General features: G+C 36.9%; 1 protein-coding gene across 3 annotated transcripts; it reads right to left on the reverse strand.

Moving 5' to 3' along the window:
• Positions 1–4,606: 4,606 nt before the first annotated feature.
• Positions 4,607–22,254, reverse strand: LOC116253976 (probable protein phosphatase 2C 1). 3 transcript variants are annotated; one of them, XM_031628984.2, is made up of 11 exons: positions 21,969–22,254; positions 21,133–21,184; positions 18,275–18,354; positions 18,083–18,164; positions 14,415–14,485; positions 7,147–7,226; positions 6,942–7,039; positions 5,747–5,870; positions 5,579–5,655; positions 5,237–5,285; positions 4,607–5,159 (listed from the first exon to the last, which is right to left on the reverse strand). In XM_031628984.2, exons 1-11 carry the CDS (start codon positions 22,082–22,084, stop codon positions 5,101–5,103), a joined length of 888 nt encoding a protein of 295 aa, XP_031484844.1. In that variant the 5' UTR covers positions 22,085–22,254; the 3' UTR covers positions 4,607–5,100. The 3 variants fall into 3 exon arrangements, with proteins under 3 accessions (XP_031484844.1, XP_031484843.1, XP_031484845.1); XM_031628983.2 differs by having other exon boundaries at positions 5,579–5,661; positions 21,969–22,252; XM_031628985.2 differs by lacking the exons at positions 14,415–14,485; positions 18,083–18,164 and having other exon boundaries at positions 5,579–5,661; positions 21,969–22,253.
• Positions 22,255–22,269: the final 15 nt, after the last annotated feature.

Raw genomic sequence — 22,269 nt, forward strand, 5'->3', positions numbered from 1 at the left:
TGGAAACTTAGCTTGGACTCTTACATGAGTTCAAGTTCCCCTGTGGCCTACATCAAACTTGAAGTCTGTTATTATTTTTCATTTCTTGATTTCTATCTCATGAAAACACATATGTATGTACATGTTGTATACATATATATGCACATGATTATTCTCTTTATCTTTATCTCTCTATGCTTCCACATTCTATTTTATAAATTTTCATGTGCACATGAGTGCGTATATACATGCATTCTATTTCCTCTCTTTCGAATATTTTATTTCTTTTTTTAAGACAAATATCTTCCCTTGCAAAAATTCTTATACATATACATGTATACGTATATGTATTTATCTTTTCCTCTAAAAATCTTTCTTCCTATTCAAATCAATATCATTTTTTACAAATTTTTATATATGTACATATGTAATGACATGTACATGTATATGTACATCATTTTCTATTTCTCTTTCTTTTTATGAGAGTATTTCATCTTTTTCATTTTTTGAACATTTTTCTCTCAAGATCTTTTCATTTGCCGACTTCATCAAGACCAAAACTTAAGCAATAACCCAATATTGGATTCATAGTTGATGGTCTACAACCCCAATCTATTTTCAAAAACTTTTCCTTGTTATTTATAATATTTATTACAAAATCTTAGATGTATGTCATGGTATGAATGCTTTTAAATGAATGTTGTGATAGGAATGCTTTAATCATATAGGATCAATGCATCCATGCATTCCACTCACTCAACATCACTTATGATCACAAGCACCACTCCAAATAACTTAAGCAAGATGAGATGGAGCTCTACCTAGGTAGTAACCAAATTAGAGTCAAACCTCAAACTTATTAAAGTCTTAAGAGAACACTAAAGTGACTTTAAAAATGATTTCTCAGGTTTTCCAAATGATATTTCCCAATTTTGGTTTTCTCCAAAATGTTTCGTATCGATGGGCGAGTCCATTTCTCTTCAATTTTCAAAATAAACCTTATTTTTCTAGAACACTCCAAAAACCAAACCACCAAAATTTTGGAGATTCAAACACCCCCGCATTCCTCTTGTTTTTGGGGTTTTGGGATACATCAGAGCTTAGATAGGGTATGATATACCTGCCAACTAAAGTGCTGTGATCTCATATCGTTTACATTCCAGGAAGAATAGCACCCAAAGAATCAAACATGTCAGTGACCATTGAAAAGTTCAATTTTAAAAGATGTTTTTAGTGTGAAGTGGTTATGCACACCAAACACTAAATAATTAAAAACCAACTTACACTAGTGGGAAGAGCAGCTCAAACAAATATAATTGAAGGCATAAGTGAGATTCAATAATGCCTCACTCCATTAGCACCTCATAATAAATATTTACGCTAGTTCCTTCAATTACAACTCAATAAAAAAAACACAAAAATGGAACACAAAATAAAGACCCTAAACTAGCTTGAGGCCTCAAGTGCACAATCTAAGAAGCTTTGAAGTTGTCAACAAGGAACTTGACGCTTGCACTCTCCTCTGGGCTAACCTTAAAAGGACCTGTAAAAAACTCGCAAACCCTATCTAACACTCAAAATAAGTTAGTGAAGCAACAATAAGTAACACTACTTCTAAGAGGATAGAATTTATGCCAACTAGGAAAGAAAAATGCAGTGTTTCTGATACTACATCCATATCTAAGATGCATAATAAACCCAAGTTAAATAAATATGCACTTGTGACTACTCATCCAATTGAAGTTCTAACTAAACAGAATTTAGTTAAATACTTAAAAGTAATTTGATAAACTCTGACATAAAAAGGACGATTAATAAACTACCCATATATGCGTAACTACATAACTATCTTACTCTAGTGCTGAAAAAAAAAATCTGGGAAAGATTTTCAAGAGCCGTATGCTTGGATGGGCAAACGTCTCCAAATGTTATGAAATTTAATACGGAGTTACTTAACATGAGCAGGGAACAAACCCAACTTGCAGAAGTGAAATCATGTATAGAAATCTTACAATCATGGATCTGGTTGCCACTTCGCACTCTGTGGATAGTGACATGTTACATCCATGCTCGTCAAATCATGTATAACGGACTCAGCGTGAATCTTGGCCAGGGCAGGCTTATAAACGATGAAGAAGCAGCAGTCTCTGCATTCAATCGAAAAAGGCACAGCTTCAAACCTTCTAGGTCTAAGGAAAACACAAGGGATAGGGATGTCAACAGATCTGATTGAAATCAGATATACTCGTAAACATATTTTCTTTCTATGATGTTCAGGTTGTTTGATTCCCCGCGGATATCAGGTCTGAGGGGATTCAAAAACCACGATAGCTGAAATCCACAGTTTCAGCATCCACCCTCAGATCTCAAATCCATGCTATAGTGTACAAATCGTGGATTTGAAATCTGATTTTTGTGGGGAGTGGCAGGGTGGGCGGACTTCAGATCACACAGATATCTGATTGGCAGTAACCAAATGCGACTTCATATATTCAGTTCTGAATTTGGATTCAAATGCGAATGAAAAAAATGCATGCATACGTAAAAGAATCCCATTTGAATCTAATTTTTAGATTATCTGAATCTGAATCTGAATCCGACTTTTAAACTGGATCCAAACCAAATTGCTATATTTTAAGATAGAATTTTCATATATTTTATTTAAAACTATATGCAACCCAAAATTCAAACGCAGATCAAATATTTACTTAAATCAGAATATGAATCCAAATCCGATTGGATGTCATTTTTTAAATCTGAATCCAAGCGAATTTACTGTTGCCCACAACCTGGTTAAAAATAAGAGACGACGTTATCATTTCGTAAAGCAATCTATATCATAGAGGATTTGATGAGAAGCTGTTAAGAAGTGGTGGATGCCTTCTCTTAAAAAGCACAATCAGCGAGGTTGTGGGCAACAGTATTCCCTCTAAGGGGTCAAATAAGAGAGTTCTTAGACCACGTCGAAAGCATCCAATTCAAGAGAAAGTCAAACAAAAAGGAAAAAGTACCCCAAGGGGTTGTAGCGCACTGGCGCGGGAGAAGTGCTCCGTCAATTAAGAACTTGAGTCGAGACCTTGGGCGTCACCTGCCCGCTCCAAAAGCGCTCAGTCCCTGGCCCGTAAAAGGGCCCGAAGCAAGCTCAGTAACCCGGGGGGTGGTTACTAATAATAATAATAATCTATGTCACATGGGTGTAAGGCGTGAGTGCCAGCGGATGCAGGTGTTGATATGACAAATCCTAAAAGCTTGGGTGCAGGGAGCAGTGAGGGTATATATATCTATATCTATATATATATATATATATATATATATATATATATATATATATATATATATATATATATATATATATATATAAATGGTTGTTTCTTAGCTTAATCTGTCCCTTTTGACTTTTATTACTGTAAATAAAGAAAACGAGAGAGAAAGAGAGAAAGGAGAAAATTTGAAAGTGAATAAATATAATACAATAACAAATATTTGCATTGAGAAGAGCAGGTGAAAGTAAAACAAACTTGCCCATTGCAATAATGATAGAATCATAGTCTTCAACCCTAGTCTTAACCAACTCTAAAATTAAGAAGACGTTATATATTGCCACATTTTTTGCAAATATAGTAAACTTAAAGATAGTACTGCAAATGAAGGGGAGTTAGGAGCAATGCCCTTGATGACCTATTAGACATTATCCTCATGTTTTGTTCAATTTGTCACAGCATCTCAGAACAAGGAACATGGAAGTCACTTGAAAAATGTCAACTTCAAACTACAAGCTACACGGAGGAATTATTATGAAACTAAGCTGCAAGGTCCTTCAGTTCCATAGAAGGGAGGATAGGGGAGAGAAAAGTTTTGAAGAAAAGGAGCAAAGTAGAGAAAATAGACATGACAGAAAAAGAAGAAGAAAGAAAAGCAGCTCAGCTAAAGCGACAAGGAGAGGAAAAAGGAAGATTTAACGGAGGAGCTAACCTTCAGAGGAAAACTTTGTCATGGTCAATGCGCTCGCTCTCTTCCGTCTCGCAATTCTCTGTATTATTCTTGACTTGCAGTTCTAAAATTAGAGGTCATCGTAAAACATGGAGTCATCATGTTTATAGTCAAGCTGCCGTTTCTTCATTTAATTTGACTAGACATAGAAAAAAATTCTACATATTGATCAGGGATGAATTCTGCAGATTAATCAGGGGACGCATGTTTTTTCTGACGCCGAATAGTTCAACAGTGTAAAACCCTCAAGTCAAGTACTCTTCCCTTGCCAATCATAAGGCTCTTAAATGCTTTGGACATTAAGTGTACAACTTCGTATATTTGGACTATACACCTCATCCAACTTAGAGGATTTAAGCCAACCCAAATTAGTCAGGTGCCTGCCATGGCACAACGAGATGACTTTTAACGTGTGACTTTACATAAGCATAAGCAAACTCAAAGTTTCGCATCACAGAAAGCTTTCCCTCCTTATCATAAGAAAAGAAATTGAAATATTGAATCAGATACATAAGAAACCTAACAAGACAATAGGAGATAGAAACTACAAGATTAAACTTAAGGTCCCTCTCTTTCTCTCTCATACACATACGTACAGAGACACCAATTAACTTCACAAACAATTGAAAAGAATAAATAATCAATATAAGGCGCTGGAATTTATCTGACTAGAGAATGCTTTAAATATTGTTATAGCACAAAAATTTGGCCACGAAAATAGATCTGGCACACTTGCTTCCTGCAATACGTCTGTGAGGGCATGAATGCAGATATATGCATGCATTGGATACATAAAAAAGGAGGCAATAATTGAATTCAAGGAAGCCGCCTCAGGTTATTCAATTATGTGCTCAAAAGAATAATATTACAAATGAATAATCTCATTTACTACAGAGCACAAGAACACAAAGCTTCACTGTTGGAGGGCAGGATTTCCCAGACTCCACCTAGATTGCAAGGATCTTCTTTAGCAAACATTTGACTGAGTTACCTGAATGTATAACATCGGAAAGGTTCTTGAGATTTGTCCCCCAAATTTATTAGAATTTCCCCCAAAGTTTGGCAGATCTATCAACCTTTCTCCTTAAATCAGAGGCTGCCACCTTGCAAAGTGTATGTTTGGTTGTTGAATTATTCAAATGAGCTTACAACCTGTCCGACAATGACAGTGATGTCATCTAATTTGCCTCCTGCCAAATTGGAAAAGTTTACTTAGAAAGTTATATCTATGGATTGCCATGTACAAAGAAAGTGAAGAGAGAGATGCCTGTTAGTTTCCTTCCTAGAAGTTTCTGCCATATGGAAACATCAAAGCCCTGCATGAGATTAAAACATGTATAGAAGCAATTATCTTTCCTTCAAACTAAAAACTAACATAAGGAAACTAGACATAGAGTTTGTAACTAAGGAAAAGGAAGACAACACCATGGAAAAAAAGAATAGCTTAAGTGCCTGCAGTTAACACACCATCCAAGAGTGAAGCTACAGAAATGGACACTAATTTCTCAGTTATGCACAAATAACAAACCTGGAAAGGACTATAGTCTCCACCAATTGTGATGATAAAAAAAGGAACTAAGAGCGGTCGAACTCGACCTTTGAAAAATACCTGATCCCGGGCCTCCTTAGCATAAGGTGAGTCAAATTCAACATCTATTGAATGCTTGTTAGCTAGGCTGGCCAGAGCTGTTGCTACAGAAAAAGCAAAAAGTGATCAGAAAAAATAACGAGAACTATTGATCTTTCAGGCACAGAAATCTTAAGAGAAAAGATTTACCAGCCTCTGAAGCATCTTTATGTGTAGAAGTTACTGATACAATTTCATGATCAAAAACATTGTCAAAAAGTCCATCTGAGCCCATAACAATGGTGTCTCCTTCCATCACTTCCACATTACTGACCTGTTTTATATGGGGGGTTCAGGTTATCATGTCCAACAATAGTAGCCTCTTAGTATATATTCATAAAGCAGAGATATGGATATGTAAATTTATGTGCTTCTTATATAGGAAAGAAAGCCAAAAATAGGACATAAAGACATGTACACATGATTAAATCTTGTTATTTCAAATAAAGAGGCTCCAAAATCATAAGAGATTAGTATGTCCCCATTTCATTACGTAATAATGTCTATGAGTAATGTAATAGTTGGAATCAGTTCAAAACTTTAAACTGGAAAGCAAGTCCCACTGAAATGTCACAGAACATGTGAACAAGAAAGAAGCAAATATTTAGTCCTATGTTGATAAGGGAAACAGGGAGGTCATTAAGGGTCTGTAAATTCCTGGTGGTTTGTATGTCTATCTTCTAGAAAAGAGTGAGTTGAAACCTAAGCCTCTTTTGGGAATAGTAAGTAGAGAAGAATGTATATCAACATGGCCTTCACTTTATGACTATCCAACCATATACCGTGTAACGTCCAGTGCCATGGGCCAACACTGGCCGTCCATGTGCAATGTGGAAGATACCTTCTGTGATCCATTGTCTAACAAGTAAAACTCATGTGCTATCATTCTTCTTCCTTTCCTTGGTCCTTTGTTCCATTATATTCCTACTAATTTCTCAAATTACAACATACTATCTGCCAATTCACCCTTATGCGAACAATCACCTAATGGTTCCTGAATAGACCAATCAAGATGATAAGCATAAAAAGATCCCTTCCCAGTCCTATTTCTATTAGTTTCTACTAGAGCAGCCCCTTTATTACCATTCTGTACAAATAGGCTAGTCAACCTATCATGCAGTGGAACAGTTTTTAACCACTGCACCTTGAATACCAATATGCCATCAAAGGGTGAAGCAATAAAGGAAAGAGTCGCCTCTGTCTTGCAGTACACACCATATGTATATATATATATTATATATATATATATATATATATATATATATATATATATATATATATATATATATATATATATATATGTATTACAAATACAAATCTACCAGCTTATGGAGCAAACACATGCCACAGCATCTTCATAAGTTTGTCCAACAATCTCAGAACTCAACTGGAATGGACAATCAAAATAATGCTCCTGAGGAGTTGTTGAAAAGATCACTTTCCCTAGACAAGCAAAAGTAGACACAACAAGTTAGCACACATGAAGGCTTAAACAATAGAGAAAAGGAATACAGATTGTCTGTGATTATCATATGTTTTTCTCGAGGTACCTTTCCGTATGATCCTGAGACCACAATCTCCAACATTTGCAATCCTAAGAATTCCACTCTTCTCTAGCATAGCAACAATTCTGTCCAAACAATCCACAGAGCCATATAAAAAAGAAATCCTTGTAACAGACAAAAAATGTTAAAAGGTCATAGAACTAGTTCTTAGCATATCACAGGAGTTACGACAAGGAAATTTCTAAAGAGAAAGAAAACCCAGGACATCTCAAGTTTTTACAATGAGCAGGATATTGAAATTAGAAGATCAGATACCTCTAAATCTCTAATGAAAGTGTGAAACAGAAAAGGAAAGAGAAGACGAAGAGTCATCAAGTTATTGGATAATATTAATACATGCAAAAGGTTTCACTTGTTAAAAATACCGATTGAAGAGGTAACTATGAGATAAAAGATGAACTGAGAGCCAGAATAAGTGCAAAAGAAACAGTAATGATAAGTACATCAATTGTTACCCTTCAAATACAAGCAAAGGTGTAATTTGAAGCCAATCAAGAAACCGGCATGCATATCATCTCATAACTCATAAGGTCTTTAAAACACACATACAGACATATAAAGAAAGAGAGACTCAAAAACATCAAATGTCAACTAACAATGAAAAGTACCATGTCCAAACAAAGTTAATAGGCAAATAGTATATTAATCTTTGTTACAAATATTACCATTTCTTTCAAAAAAAGAAAGGAAAAAAAAAAGAAAAAGGTAAAGAATTCACAGTACCTAAAAAAATGCCAAAAGAAAAATATTGCATTTTATCAGTGTCATGGATACCGCGAGATTTTTGGAAATCTCATGATATTACGAGCAAAATAAATAAAACAAAAAAAATAGAAAAAAAAGCGAGATTTTGAAAATCTTGCCAATTTTTTCAGAGATTTTAATATTTTGTTAAATTTTTGACTTTTTAAAGGTCTTTTAATATTTTTAATTTTTTTAAAACTTGTCGATATTTTCCCGACATTTACCTGAAAAGAACAACTTTGCTGAAAAATACCCAAGAAAACCCTCACCGAGATTTTCCTAAGAACGATATTTATGGCACTGTTTTAAAAAATTGTCGATATTTTCCCGACATGTACCTGAGAAGAACAACTTCGCTGAAAAATGCCCAAGAAAACCCTCACCAGGATTTTCCTAAGAACGATATTTGTGGCAATATTTTATCACAGCTCCTTTTGTGTTTTTGGCATTTTTTTCAGAAATACTTTTTATATCTTTAAATTTTTTTGAGGTTTTTGAACATTTTAACTACTAATTTGATATCATGTCAGAACTTTTGTGAGATAATTAGTAGACAAATCTAACTTTCACAAATTTTCTATATATATATATATATATATATATATATATATTAGTTAACCTACTGGATAATACCCAAGAAAAACCAACACCGCTAAAATCCTAAGAAGGATAGTTGTACAATGTTATTAACTCAAACACTAAACATAAGAAAGAGAAAGGGACAGCTAAAATTAGTAGGTGACATATGACCTGGATAATTGAGATAAAATGAATCCAAGAATGGTAGCCACAAACATCAAATAAAAAAACTATTGGAAACTGTAGAAATAATAGAGGCACAAGAAACGAAGATCGAACACAGATGTAACGTGGAAAACCCTCAACTAGAGGGAAAAAACCACGGGTGAGGAGATCTGGTGCCCACTAGCCGCTAGACTCTCTCTCTCTTAGAAAACTTTATTAACTTGCAAGATTAGGGTTTACAATGGTATAAGTATGCCCAAACCAGGACTCACTAGATCGAGTCCAAACCCGGACCCATACATCAAGATCCGTCAACACTCCCCCTCAAGTTGGGCATACATATCAAACATGCCCAACTTGGATACATTTATCTCAAATGGAGTTACATGTAAAACTTTAGTCAGAATATCAGCAGTTTGATCTTCAGACTTCATGTATGGTAATGTTAACTCCCTGGCATCAATTTTTTCTCTGATGAAGTGACGGTCAATCTCAACATGCCTTGTTCGATCATGAAGCACTGGATTGTTAGCCAAGTTAATTGCAGACTTGTTATCACAATACATCTTCATAGGCCCTTCAGTCTCTATCCCAATATCAGTCAGCAAGATCTTTAGCCATAACAACTCTGATACTCCAGTAGCAACAGCCTTATATTCAGCCTCTGCACTTGAGCGGGAACAAACATCTTGTCTTTTGCTTCTCCAAACAACTAGATTTCCCCCTAAGTAGATGCAGTACCCTGAAGTAGATCTTCTGGTGTCAACACAGCCTGCCCAGTCTGCATCAGAATACTCTTCAATTTCAATAGACCTTTGTTTCACATATAGAAGTCCTTTGTCGGGATTCTTCTTCAAGTAACACAGGATTCCATCTACAGCCTTCAAGTGTGCATCCGTAGGTGCATGCATAAACTGGCTCATCACATTTACAGCAAAGGTGATATCCGGTCTAGTCAGAGTGAGGTATATCAATCTACCAACTAGATGTTGATATCTCCCTTTAGCTTCTTCACACAAAGGTTCTCAATCCTTGCTACCGAGTTTGTGCCCAGCATCCAGAGGAGTAGCGGCTGGTCTGCATCCCAATTTTCCTGTCTCCTTCAATAGATCCAAGGTATACTTCCTTTGATTAAGCACAAGAGTCGTACCTGATCTGGCAATTTCAATACCAAGAAAATACTTTAGCTTGCCAAGGTCCTTGAGATCAAATTCAGTAGATAGTAAACCCTTTAATCTTGCTATCTCTTTTTCATCATCACTTGTAACAATCATATCATCAACATAGACCAACAGTAGAGTAACTTTACCCTCCATCCTCTTTATAAACAGGGTATGATCTCCATTTCCTTGTTTATAGTCATGCTTCTTCATAACAAGTCTGAGACGTTCAAACCATGCTCGAGGAGACTGTTTGGCCCATACAAGGCCTTCTTTAGTTTACAGCATTTTTCAGGTCTCTCAAAACCTGGGGGTATACACATATACACTTCCTCTTCGAGATCTCCATTGAGAAAGGCATTCTTAACATCGAGTTGGCACATCTCCCAACCCTTCAGCACTGCTAAAGAAATAATAACTCTAACGGTCTTCATCTTCGCGACAGGAGCAAACGTCTCTAAGTAGTTGATCTCATATTTCTGACTGAACCCCTTGGCCACCAGACGTGCTTTGTACCTCTCAACATTCCCATATGGTTTGTACTTAATGGTGTAGACCCACTTTGACCCAACCAAATGAGTTGCTTCAGGAATCTCTACCACTTTCCACGTCTGATTTCTGTCTAAGGCTTCCATCTCTTCTTGCATAGCATGAGTCCACTTAGGGTCACTCTGAGCCTTTGTAACATTCCTGGGAATCATAGCCACAGACAAGGAGGATACAAAACATTTGTATTCAGTGCTCAATCTAGAGTAAGACATAAAGTTACCAATAGGGTGTCGAGTACATGACCTGACACCCTTTCTCAGAGCAATGGGAAGATCCTCCTTTTCATTTTCTGTCTGATTTCTCTCTCAACAGGTTGCTTCTGAGCATGACTTGGGTCATCCAATGAAGAAGTAGGATTGGGATTCGGAGTGGACTTCTCCCCATCAATCACCTTGTCAGTACAAAATCTTCTCCTAGAATACACCTGCCCAAACAGACGATTGCATTCTCTTTTTGTCTCCATAGAACACTCCCCCTCCTTTTCCTGTTCATGTACCTCAATAGACGTCCCATCTTCTTCTTTTCCAAGCACCTCAACAGATGGATTTTCTTTGCGCCTGTAATCCAAAAAATTTGTAAACTGAATTTCCTGATTTGGAGAATACTCTTCCTTAGACATTGACTTCTCCCCCTGAAGAGTATTCTCACCAAAATAAGACACATGTTCCAAGAATGTGACATCCTTGGTAATGTGAACTCGACCAGTGGTGGGATCTAAACATTTATACCCCTTTTGAGTAGGAGAATACCCAATAAATATTCCCTTAATTGATTTGGGATCAAGTTTTTTCACATTCGGGTTGTGGTCATGAATGAAACACACACATCCAAAGACACGAGGAGGAAGGTGAAAAGGTTGGCTACTCCCTGAAAGCATGGAGTAGGGTGTATGACCATTTAGCACTCGACTAGGCATGCGATTAATCAAATAGGCACTAATAATAACCGCATCTCCCCAATAATATTTTGGAAGATTCTTTTGGAGCAATAAAGCTTTGGTGACATTAAGTAACTGACGGTTTTTCCTCTCAGCAACTCCATTTTGAGGGGGTGTATAACTACATGATGTCTCATGAACAATCCCCTTCTTTCGAAGGAATTCATCGACATTGAGACACATATACTCACGAGCATTATCGGACCGGAATGTCTTGATAGACCCACCATACTGGTTTTCCACTAGGAGGATGAAGGTTTCTATAATATGAGGCACTTCGCTACGGTCATTCAACAGATAAACAAAAGTACACCTTGAATAGTCATCTATGAAAGTCATAAAATACTGAAAACCACCACGAGAATGAATGTCTGAGAACCCCCACACATCAGAATGAATCAAGGAGAAAGCTTTATTAGCACGACTATTCGAAATTGGATATGAAGCTCTAACATGCTTCACAAACTGACACACATCACAAGAAAACATGGAAATGTTCAAACTTGAACATAATTCAGGGAACAAATGTTTCAAAATCCCAAAAGGGAGATGACCAAGGCGTTCATGCCAATACAAAAATAACTGACGACACTCTTCCTTCTTCTTCTCTGTCCTGCTAACTGCTAACATAAGAGCTGTGGCAACGCGTATAGGAAGCCGATTTAAGGGAAGATGGGGAACATGCAAGGCTCCATGCACTAAAAAATTGTTCAACAAAGAAAGACTCCCTTTTCCTGCCACAGAGGTAAAGGAACCATCGGCAAGGGATACACGTTCCTTTCCCGAGGATAGCTTTTAGTCATGAAAGAGTTTGGGGTTGCCAGTCATGTGATGAGTGGCACCGCTATCAACAATCCACTCCCCCATGCAAGAAGTACCTTTTTCACCCGAAACAGCCAATGCCTGATTGACCTTCACCTCAGCTGAAGTGTCTGCCTGACCAACATCAATCTGACTCAAATATGCTCACAGCTCACGAATCTGTTCCGCAGAAATAGAAACTTTACTGTCACTAGGGTTCATTGCATTCGAAACAGGCTCCTTCCCACCAGAAGACCTCCCACTACTATTCTTCTTCTCCGGATGCAGGTCCCAACAAAACTCCATAGTGTGACCTAGTTTTTTGCAGTGAGTACATTTACGGGAAGAACGGGCAGTTCCCATAGAGGCACGACTAATGAAGGCTGACCGTTCATTGTGAGACATGTGATCCCCCTTTCTCCCATTTATGACCAGCCGCCTTTGCTCTTCAGCTTCAACACGGGAATAAACATCTTCAATACTGAATGATTCTTCAGAGTTAAGAATCTGACTCCTTATATTTTCGAATTCATCGTTCAGTCCGGCTAAGAAAAGGAATATCCTATTCTCCCACTCCTTGGTCATATAACGCATCTGGTCTTGAGGACAACTCCAAATATCATCAGAATGGTAGTCAAGATACTCCCACTTAGATTTTAATGCGGCGTAGAAATCAGCGACCGAGAGATCCCCTTGTCGAAGAGCATACAAGTCCTTCATTAGTTGATACACACGAACTTTTCTCTTCTTTTGACGATACATCTGTTTCAAAATAATCCACATATCTCTCGCAGTCTTCTTACAAAGAATGAGAGGTTGAATGTTCGAGGATACTGAATTAACAAGCCATGTTTTTACTTCGTTGTCCTCAAGAAACCAAGTATCTCAAGCCATACTATTTGCAACAGGTTCAACCTTACTCCCATTCACATAGGCAATACGGCCTCGACCAGCTATACCCATAATGATGGCGGCAGACCACTTAAGATAGTTTTCCTTGGTAAGACGGATTGTAGTAACCTGAACATTCTCAATTCTATAAGCCCTGATTTCAGTCTGACCGGTGCTGACGATCGAAGAGGAAGACACTGCCATGATCACGAACCAGGCGACGGCAGATAGATAGATGAAGGCAGCGGCAGCAGGACGACGATCAGCGGCAGAGAGCTTCTGCGAGCGTCGCCAAGGCAGTCCAACGACAGCAAACAACAGCAGCAGAAGTGGCGATGTCGGGCAGAACGTGGGAGGCGACTCCGTTGGGTGGAAGCAACAGCGTCAAGCTAGAGATCAAGCGGTGCCGGAGGAGCAGAGGGCAGCGGCAGACACGGGCGACGCAGAGGGTCTCAGGCGATGCAGCTGGGAGGCGGCGGCGCCGGCAACAGCAGCAGCAGCAGCGGTGGCAGCAGTGAGTGATAGAGAGGTTAGGGTTGGAACTTCACAACCCCAAAAAATTTTTCAAATTCGTCGGCTCTGATACCATGTAGAAATAATAGACGCACAAGAAACGAAGATCGAACACAGATGTAACGTGGAAAACCCTCAACTAGAGGGAAAAAACCACGGGTGAGAAGATCTGGTGCCCACTAGCCACCAGACTCTCTCTCTCTTAGAAAACTTTCTTAACTTGCAAGATTAGGGTTTACAATGGTATACGTATGCCCAAACCAGGACTCACTGGATCGGGTCCAGACCCGGACCCATACATCAAGATCCGTCAACAGAAACAAATCATGCAACCGATGAAGATCTCCTATGCTTGCATACAATGAATAGAAGCAGAAACGATCAACACTTAAAAAGAAGAACAGGAGAGATACAAGGGCACCATTAGTATAATAGAAAAGAATCCATTGCATGAGATCAAGAGATCATAAATAAAGATGCACAAAAAGTGGGACATCAAAAAGATGAAACTTGTGAATAATCACTACATAAAATTTGATGATTGAGGGATGTAACTGAAGTTATCACCCATTCATCTAGCATCACAGTCCACAATATTCTTTATACCCCTTTAAGATGCTGAGGGAAGGAACACTAAAACTACCACAGAATAGTGTAGCATGATAGTTATATATGCTTTCCATCTTTTCAAAGATTTCTTCCAAAGCAAAAACAATTTAATGCATGAACGTTAAAGGAAATCCAGTACATTGTTAATAATGAAAATAAGGAAGCTCCAAAGAGATGCACATCAAATCAGGCGCATGCATTATGCAGTTGGCTATTCTGCATTCTGCTGATACTATCTATTGAATAAACAATTGGAGCTTCATAGATCAACATACAGAAGTCTATAACTACAGAAATTAACTTACAGAGTAGCAGAACCTGTAGACAATGTAGCAGCATGAGCTTTTTGCATAAGCAGTTTGGGATCATTATCGACCTATTAGTGTTAATATATTAATGATCAACTTAAAACTATATGAAATGAACAATCAAATAAATGTAATAACCAGGAAAGACACTGAGATAAAGAAAAATGGCAAATGATATTGGGGAAAAATGAAGTTCAAAACTGATACGAAATGTACAGAAAAAAAATCCATCGGAAAAATTGTCGTATGAGGGAAACATAAAAGCCTTTTCAGAATGAAAGTAAATACAGTTAGTCAGCTGAGGAGAAAGTTTGCTAGTGTAGTAGAAAAATCATGAGCTCAGTTAATAACAATGGCTTTATCCATGCATGAGTATGAAGACTTAAGAAAGTGTGACACATAAATTCAATAGGTAATAAAAAATAAGCTTCAAATCTATACAAGAAACAGAAACAAAATACTAATTCCAGATCTCTTTGATAAGATTTGACAAGCATCTGTTAAAGCAAGTAATGACTAATGAGTGCTACATGTGGTTTATAATCTTTGTAGAAATTCCTATTGTGACCTGTAGTCCAATAAACATCAATTTTGAGAAACTATTATTTATTAATCATAAATACATAAAATTATGTATCTCATTTTTATCTATTATGCATATTCATACACATTTACATGTTCAGTATACATTTACCATTTGTTAATGGTATACACTGTTTCCTTATATATCTTTTTATTGTTTAAAGGTGAACTTTGGTGATTACATAAATTACCAAACAGGCTGTTGGGGGAATCAAGATCTCTAACGAATAGAAAGGACTAAGTCGGACAACCTTCAGTTTATGTGACATATGCAGGGCTAGAAGAACTTTTTATCTATTTTTTCCCAAACATATTGGAGAATCATTACAGCTTATATTTTTATGTACAAGTCCATCTTAGCCAACTGCTTTTGAAGTATGCAATACTCCTTTGTGCTTTGTACTTTTTGCTTGTCATACTTTTGCCTGGTCTGAGAGCCTTGAAGGCTTTCAACTCTAGATATCAAGTACTTGGTGCATGCTGCTCTTCAAGAGCATAATTCTTCATCTTCTATCTTCCTTATGGTGATAAGTGCTCATACGTCCTTCACCCCATGACTGAAAATGGCTCTCATCTCTCCATTTTCTTTAAGCTAAACGGTTCAAATTACTTTGTGTTGACTGGAAACCTGAAGTCCTTAAGGGGAAGGCAGACAGACCATTTGCATGACACTCAAATCCAGGTTAAGAACCTGGTTTTGGGTCTCAGACCAGGTTTTGAGGATAAAACAGGTTCTCTGTCTGCTTGGGTGGCAACCAGGTTTTCATGGAATTGCAGCCTTTCTTCCTCATTCAACTCCAGCCATTGTGGACGGGGGCGGGGAACTTCTGGCCCCCTCTACATAAAATCTGGGTGAGGATGGACAGACTAGTGCCGCCCAAGCATGCAATGCAGGTCTGGCCAGCCACCGGCCTCAAATGGATGTAAAAGGATTTTGCATATCCTAAAGCCTCATCAAGCCAGATTTATACATCCAAACCATGACAAACAGGGTTTTAATAGACCTGCTTTGCCAAAAACCTTGTTTTCCCTCATTATTTTTTTATTCTAGAACTAATCCAGTTATTATTCGCCTGATTTGAAAGAAACCCACCTGCTTCCGGTCGAAACTTAATCTTATTTCTAAATTAATTGGTAAATGTTCTTGACTAACAGATATTTTTATTTGAGTTGAGTTCATAACCATTCAACTGCATAATGTCCAATTATAGACATAGCTAAGTAGCTAATTGATTCAAAGAAATATGATTTAATTTGTGACAGTCATAGGCAGAAAGTTCATATTCTTCAGTCATTGATAAACAGCAATACCCCATGCAGTTGCCAAACAATATAGACAGATTCTGAAATCAACTACAATTAAGTAATTTGGAGTGTACCATTCTTGATTCCAAGGAGGAAGCAAAATTCTCAAAGATGATGAAAGAGAGAAAGCAATAGAATACCACAACAATGTGATGAATATGAAGAATGCCAAAGTCTGTAATTCTTTTCTTGGCACCAATAAATGGAGATAACACCTACAAAGATTCATGAATCCTAATGATATCTAAGGAATATATACCTCATGCTGCCCCATAAATTTTATTTGAAAGGAAAAGAAAAATACTTCAAGCAAGGTATCAAGGGTGCAATGAGCATTTCATTGAGCACTTTTCAGTTTGTGTTTGGATTATATTGATCTGTAACGAGCATTTCATTCAGCACTTTTCAGTTTGCGGTTGGACACAAATGAAGAAGTTAACATATCATTAAATTTAGACGATGAGTCAGATAATGATGGAAATGCATCTTCTTCATCATCTGATCGCCTGATCACGATGCTTTTTAGCAACTTAATGTATTGATTTCCCTAATTTTTAATAATTAATGAAGTAAATATTACATCTTGGTATCTAAATATTGAGTATTGTTTGTTAGCTTATTAGTATTCTTATAATACTATTGTCTATTCAACTAACCATAACTTGTCAGATTTCACTATGTCTGCAATCTCTGGAAAAATGGTTTGCAATACTAAGGACAAAATGTCCAAAATTTACGAAAGATTGTTCCTGATACAAAAGAGCAACACGATATTCTAGAGATTGTTCCAAACACAGAAGAACAAAATCATGTACTGGATATTGTTCCTGAGATAGAAGAACAAGACAATTTGTCTTCACTTGTAGCCCTAGACTCTGAGGAAGACGATGATTATCAAACACTAAGGAAGTTGCTGAAGTCACAATAAGACAAATTGCAACTTCAAATGGAAGAGCCTAGCAAAAAAATCAAAGCCTTCTTGTGGATTTGCATTCTTTCATATCAAGATTAGATTAGATTTGTGGATTTGCATTCTTTCATATCAAAGCCTTTTTGTTTCTTGTATTAGATTACATTTAATGAGACTTTCAGTCACCAACACTTAATTTTTTTATTGTTTAAGTAGAATATGCTTGTTATATTATATGCATTTCAAATGTTAATAATACTAAAATAGTTAACATAAGTTGCATAACTATGAAAATTAAAAAAACAACTAAACCTAGTCACCTTTTTGGCCTAGGCACCCTAGGTGCTAGGCGCTGCCTGGTGCCCAGGCAGCGCCTACCCACCTTGACAACATAGGCCCTAACACTGCAGAGGAGATCATCATAGGTCATTTGGTGAACTACATGCTTTTCGCTTGAGAATCTGATGTATATCTTTTAATCAACATATGTTGACCAAGAGAAAGAAAACTACCTACTTGACATAATCATAGTAAAGTTTTAGAATGTTTTTAGAACGAAATAAATCCATCTGCGCCAAATGAACCATACAAAATTTTTTGGTGTAGTCCAGCAGCTCATTATTATGCATATCTTCAATACTATATAGTGATCACATATTCTAGTACCAAAAAATAATCCACACTTAACAAGAAGCACCAGATTTTACTCGCATATGCATGCCAGTTATATTTAAAGAGAGTGAAGTGACTTTCATGATATTTTACCAAATTAAGATAAAAAGGATCCAAACGTGATACGGATGAAAATAACTCATAACCACCACAGCACTCAACATGGGAGACAGAATCATGAAGTATTTGTGTTCACCTCATTATTCTCAAGAAGAGTTGAAATATTAGCCATTAATTCTTGAGGAAATAATGCAGGATTTATATCTCTCTCAGCCCACCTATTGAACATGCAATTTGGTAAGACAAAAAGAAGAGAACGAAAAAAATGGCAAGGTACTGAATAAAAAAGCAGTGATACTAAAGGAGAGAATTTTGAAGGAGCTCTCACCCAGAAACACCATCAGCAATAGCAAGCACTCCTCCATTATAGCTGCCCACAAAAAAGGCATCTTCTCCTCCTTTCTCAACCTTTGTGCACGAAACACGTGACAAAATTCAAAAAAGGAAAAGCAACCACTTTCATTATGTATACAAGAATAGCACATATTGCCTATAAAAGGGACTTTTGGATCCGACTTTGTGTACAGCTTTTGGTAGCTGTTTGGCTGTTTTATATGCATTCCTTTGTGCCTTTTGGGCACACTTTGTGTTTTGCTCGTGTAAGCTTTGAGTGATTCCCCTAATTGTGAAAGATTCAGATTTTTTTGATATAGAGTTATATCCATATCCCACCCTGCCAAGCACTAAAGTGAAAATACAGTGATTCTTTGGAAATTCGGCCAAGAACGAGTTGTATATGTGCATATATGTGTGCTGCATGTATTCTATCAAATTTTATATTACCCAGATAAGATGTACACACCCCCCTACAAAACTATAGGAAACATATCATTAGCAATTTCATTTTATGTGTGCATATACATCGCCATACTTATTGGGTACAACATAGGAATGGTATAAGAATACATATACATGGTCATGGAATTCTCAGGTTTTATTAACAAGTTCATTTACAAGAGTTAATCAGAAATTTTGATTGCCTGAGAAAGTCTCAAATGCTCAAAAAACAAAAATATATAAAAAAATCAATTAAAATTAAAATTTTATTCATAAAAGGTAATAATCTCGAGTTTGCCACTATTTTTCTTACAAAATTATTCGTAAAAGTTCAAAGTAATTACTAAAATGTTTTAAAAAATCCAAAAAATAAAATATGGCTTGTTGAAAAATAAAGTTATCAAACTTATGCTGAGAGTGTTAGGTGGAGGGCAGTGAGCAGTGCCTAGAACTTGGGTTGGCCTAGTCACTTTAAAGTTTAAATGGCACAAAAGTGTTAGGTGTTGTAAAAAGCATCAGACAGAACTGTTGTTGCATGTAGAGCCTAGGCAGAATGAGGTATGACTAGACACAAAAAGAAACCAATAAAATGCAATACTAATTGTCAAAATTAAGAAATGCCTATGGTTATCTACTTGCAATGATAGCAATTAAAATGCAGGACAATGCAAAAACATTAAACATTGAATGTTTCAAAACATCATAAGAAACATAATTAAAAGTTTGAAAGATCAAATGAATCATTAAAGTTTGCAAGTAATGTGATGGTAAAAAAGTGCTTATGAGTAAACATCAATATTTTTCAATGTTATAAGTAATGCAGAATTTTACCATTTCATAAATGCCAATTTTTAAAACTAAAATCCCGAAACAAAACCTAAAATTACCAATCTAATAAAAAAAAGGCAGATAAAATTTCAAATATAATCATTGCTTTCATGTTAACCTTGTTTATTGTAAAACTAACTTCTATTACAATTTTAATAAAGAAAAAAAAAGTATTCAAAAAATTATATATACATGCAAAGCAGAGTTAGAAACATAAAATGACATGCAAACATTTAAAGTGTAACATATGAATTGCGAATGTAAGTACAATCATAAGACAGCACACACAAAAATATGTGTATGCACGCGTATAGGTACTTTAACTCAAAACCAATAAAACAACAAAAGTGATAAGGAAACTGCAGAAAAACAGAATGAAAACAAGAAAAAAGCTACTAAAAAAAAGAAGAAAAAAAAAGCAAAAAGTTGGGCTGTGATAAGAAAATAAACTTAGGCTCTTGATTTTATAGGAAAGCCTAGACATCCTAGGCAATGTTCTAGGCATTTTCATGTGACAAGACATATAGGAAGAGTTAGCTTAGGTGAGCCAAACTTAAGGCCTAGATGAGCCTTTGACAATATAGTGTGTCATCACCCAGTCCACTCCAAGTCAATTCCCATGTCATTCAGTTTAAAAGTAAATCCTTGTGTAGAGTTGGGTAACAAAATCAAGTTCAACACTCAATCGTGAGGTCCAACACATGAAGATGTGTTCCTTAAAAACATGGACTGTAAACACTAAGAAGTATGGACTCCTATCATTTTATGTGTAGTACATGCTTGATATTTTTATGTTGAAGGATTTGTTAAATGTTAAGGAACTTATATGTTTGTATATCTTACTACTAAGTATCTTGGTTCATAGTGCTTTGAATGTGAGCTAAAACCAAATATAAAACAGGTTGCATTCACTACACTGGGCAATTTTGTCAGTTTGATTCAGAATTTTGGCTGCAACGTGGACCTAGCTAGAAAGTGGGTTAGGATCTGAGACCCATCTTGGGTTGCATTGTTACAAAAGCAGTAGTTTAGGATATACATCCAGATCGTTCAATTCAAGAATTGTCCCTTATGATGGTACAAGATATGAAGCAATTGGGCTTTTTATATGAAAAGAAGTATGCAGATTTGAAAACCAGCTGGGAAACTTGCTTGTCCATGACCAGGCCAGGCGCATGCTATACACTGTTACGCATGCTACTCTGGTTCACATGGAAAAATTGCCTTACATCTTAAATAACCAAAAAAGGGAAAAAAAATAGTGTAGAGATGGAGTGCAGTTATATAGCCTAACACCAAACTAGTGCCAGTACACAGTTCATAGAGAACATGCACAATTTACAAACGTAGGAATCACCAGTTATACACCTAATCATCAAAAACTACATTAGGTATGCATAGACCATGTTTCTGCGAAAATGGCCTTATCACAAACCACAGGTGAGCAGTTAGCTTGCAAGAAAGTGCAGCCAGAATGAAAGGGTTCTTCTGCAAATAGCGATATACTTTTTGAACTAAAAAATCTAAAGAACTTCTAATAGCTAAATCAGTCTTAGAAAAGGAAACAAAAAGAAGTCTTACCTTTCTAGGGTGTGGGATTAGATGTGTTCCAGCACAAAAAGATACCTCGGACCTATGATAGTCAAAAGATATTCTTAGTTTTACAGATTCAAGATGCCAAAGTCACATAACAGTATGAGAAAAATATAGAAAAATCCAAACAGACGTAAAAGATCGAAGAATGAAAGTTTTAATATTGAAATTGAAAAACTGCAGCCCATGAACCCACTTTCTCCAGTAGGAAGTGCAAGTGGTAGATCCAGTATTCTACTAGCAAAGACGTAGAAGCCACATGCCCATGAGGGCTTGTCTTTTTCTAATAGACTGGGAAATTCTTTAATCTCCCACTTTGAACACCCCCCCGCCCCACCCCCCATATGCAACTTAACAATTTGGCATGTAACCTTGAACTTGCAGGTAGGCTCAAAAACTTTAGTGAATATGAGAGTATATTGCATTTTCGTAGTAGCTTTTAACTAAAGTAAAATATAATTTATGGTTAGCTAAGTAAGACCAGCCAAGCAAACCAACTCTGCATCAGTTCCAGGGGGAACAACAAATATTATAGCATTCTAGAGGTTGTGGTTCCTCGCATACTTCCCTCACAAGATAGTAATTGGGCAACCATTACTCGGTGTCGTTGGCAGGTATGTAAACGATAGACCGCCCAACACATTCATCGAGAAGAAGTATCAAGATAGAGAGCACTGGTATCAAACAACGCAGACAGGGAATTAACTTCTTCACTGTCACCCACCCACGCATACAGAAAGTAAGCCAATGTGGTATCAGAAATATACGAGATAGACAACATCCATTAGAAAAAGAAGAAACCACGAGTGAAAGGTGGGGAGTACTTGTTTGTTTGTGAAATGGATGAAGAAGATGAGAGGGCAAGATGAGAGGCCCTCGGCTTCGAGGATAGCTGCGGGAGGTGCGGATGGAAGAGAGAAATGGCAGACCTCGCGGCCATTGGCTAGACTTCAACAAAGCAACTCGCAGCTCTCTGTGCTGTATATGGCAGAGGTGATGAGTCGTAGCATTTGTGGTCGTTGGAAAAGAATGCCACGTTCCCAAGAAGGAATCGATGGTGGTGGGTGGAATCCCACAAGATACCGTTTTGGTTTCACCTTGCTTTTCCAGCCCTCTCTGCCTTCG

This window comes from Nymphaea colorata, chromosome 5 (assembly GCF_008831285.2).
Source record: "Nymphaea colorata isolate Beijing-Zhang1983 chromosome 5, ASM883128v2, whole genome shotgun sequence".
NCBI classification, from domain to species: domain Eukaryota; kingdom Viridiplantae; phylum Streptophyta; class Magnoliopsida; order Nymphaeales; family Nymphaeaceae; genus Nymphaea; species Nymphaea colorata.

Bases quoted from the DNA above. Each gene is read 5' to 3' on its own strand.
- LOC116253976 (XM_031628983.2), bottom strand. From the start codon at position 22,084: ATGGCCGCGAGGTCTGCCATTTCTCTCTTCCATCCGCACCTCCCGCAG. The intron at 18,165-18,274 runs GTGAGAGCTCCT...CATGTTCAATAG, and splicing joins ATTGCTGATGGTGTTTCTGG to GTGGGCTGAGAGAGATATAA. The intron at 5,160-5,236 runs GCATCTCTCTCT...CCAATTTGGCAG, and splicing joins TCTAGGAAGGAAACTAACAG to GAGGCAAATTAGATGACATC.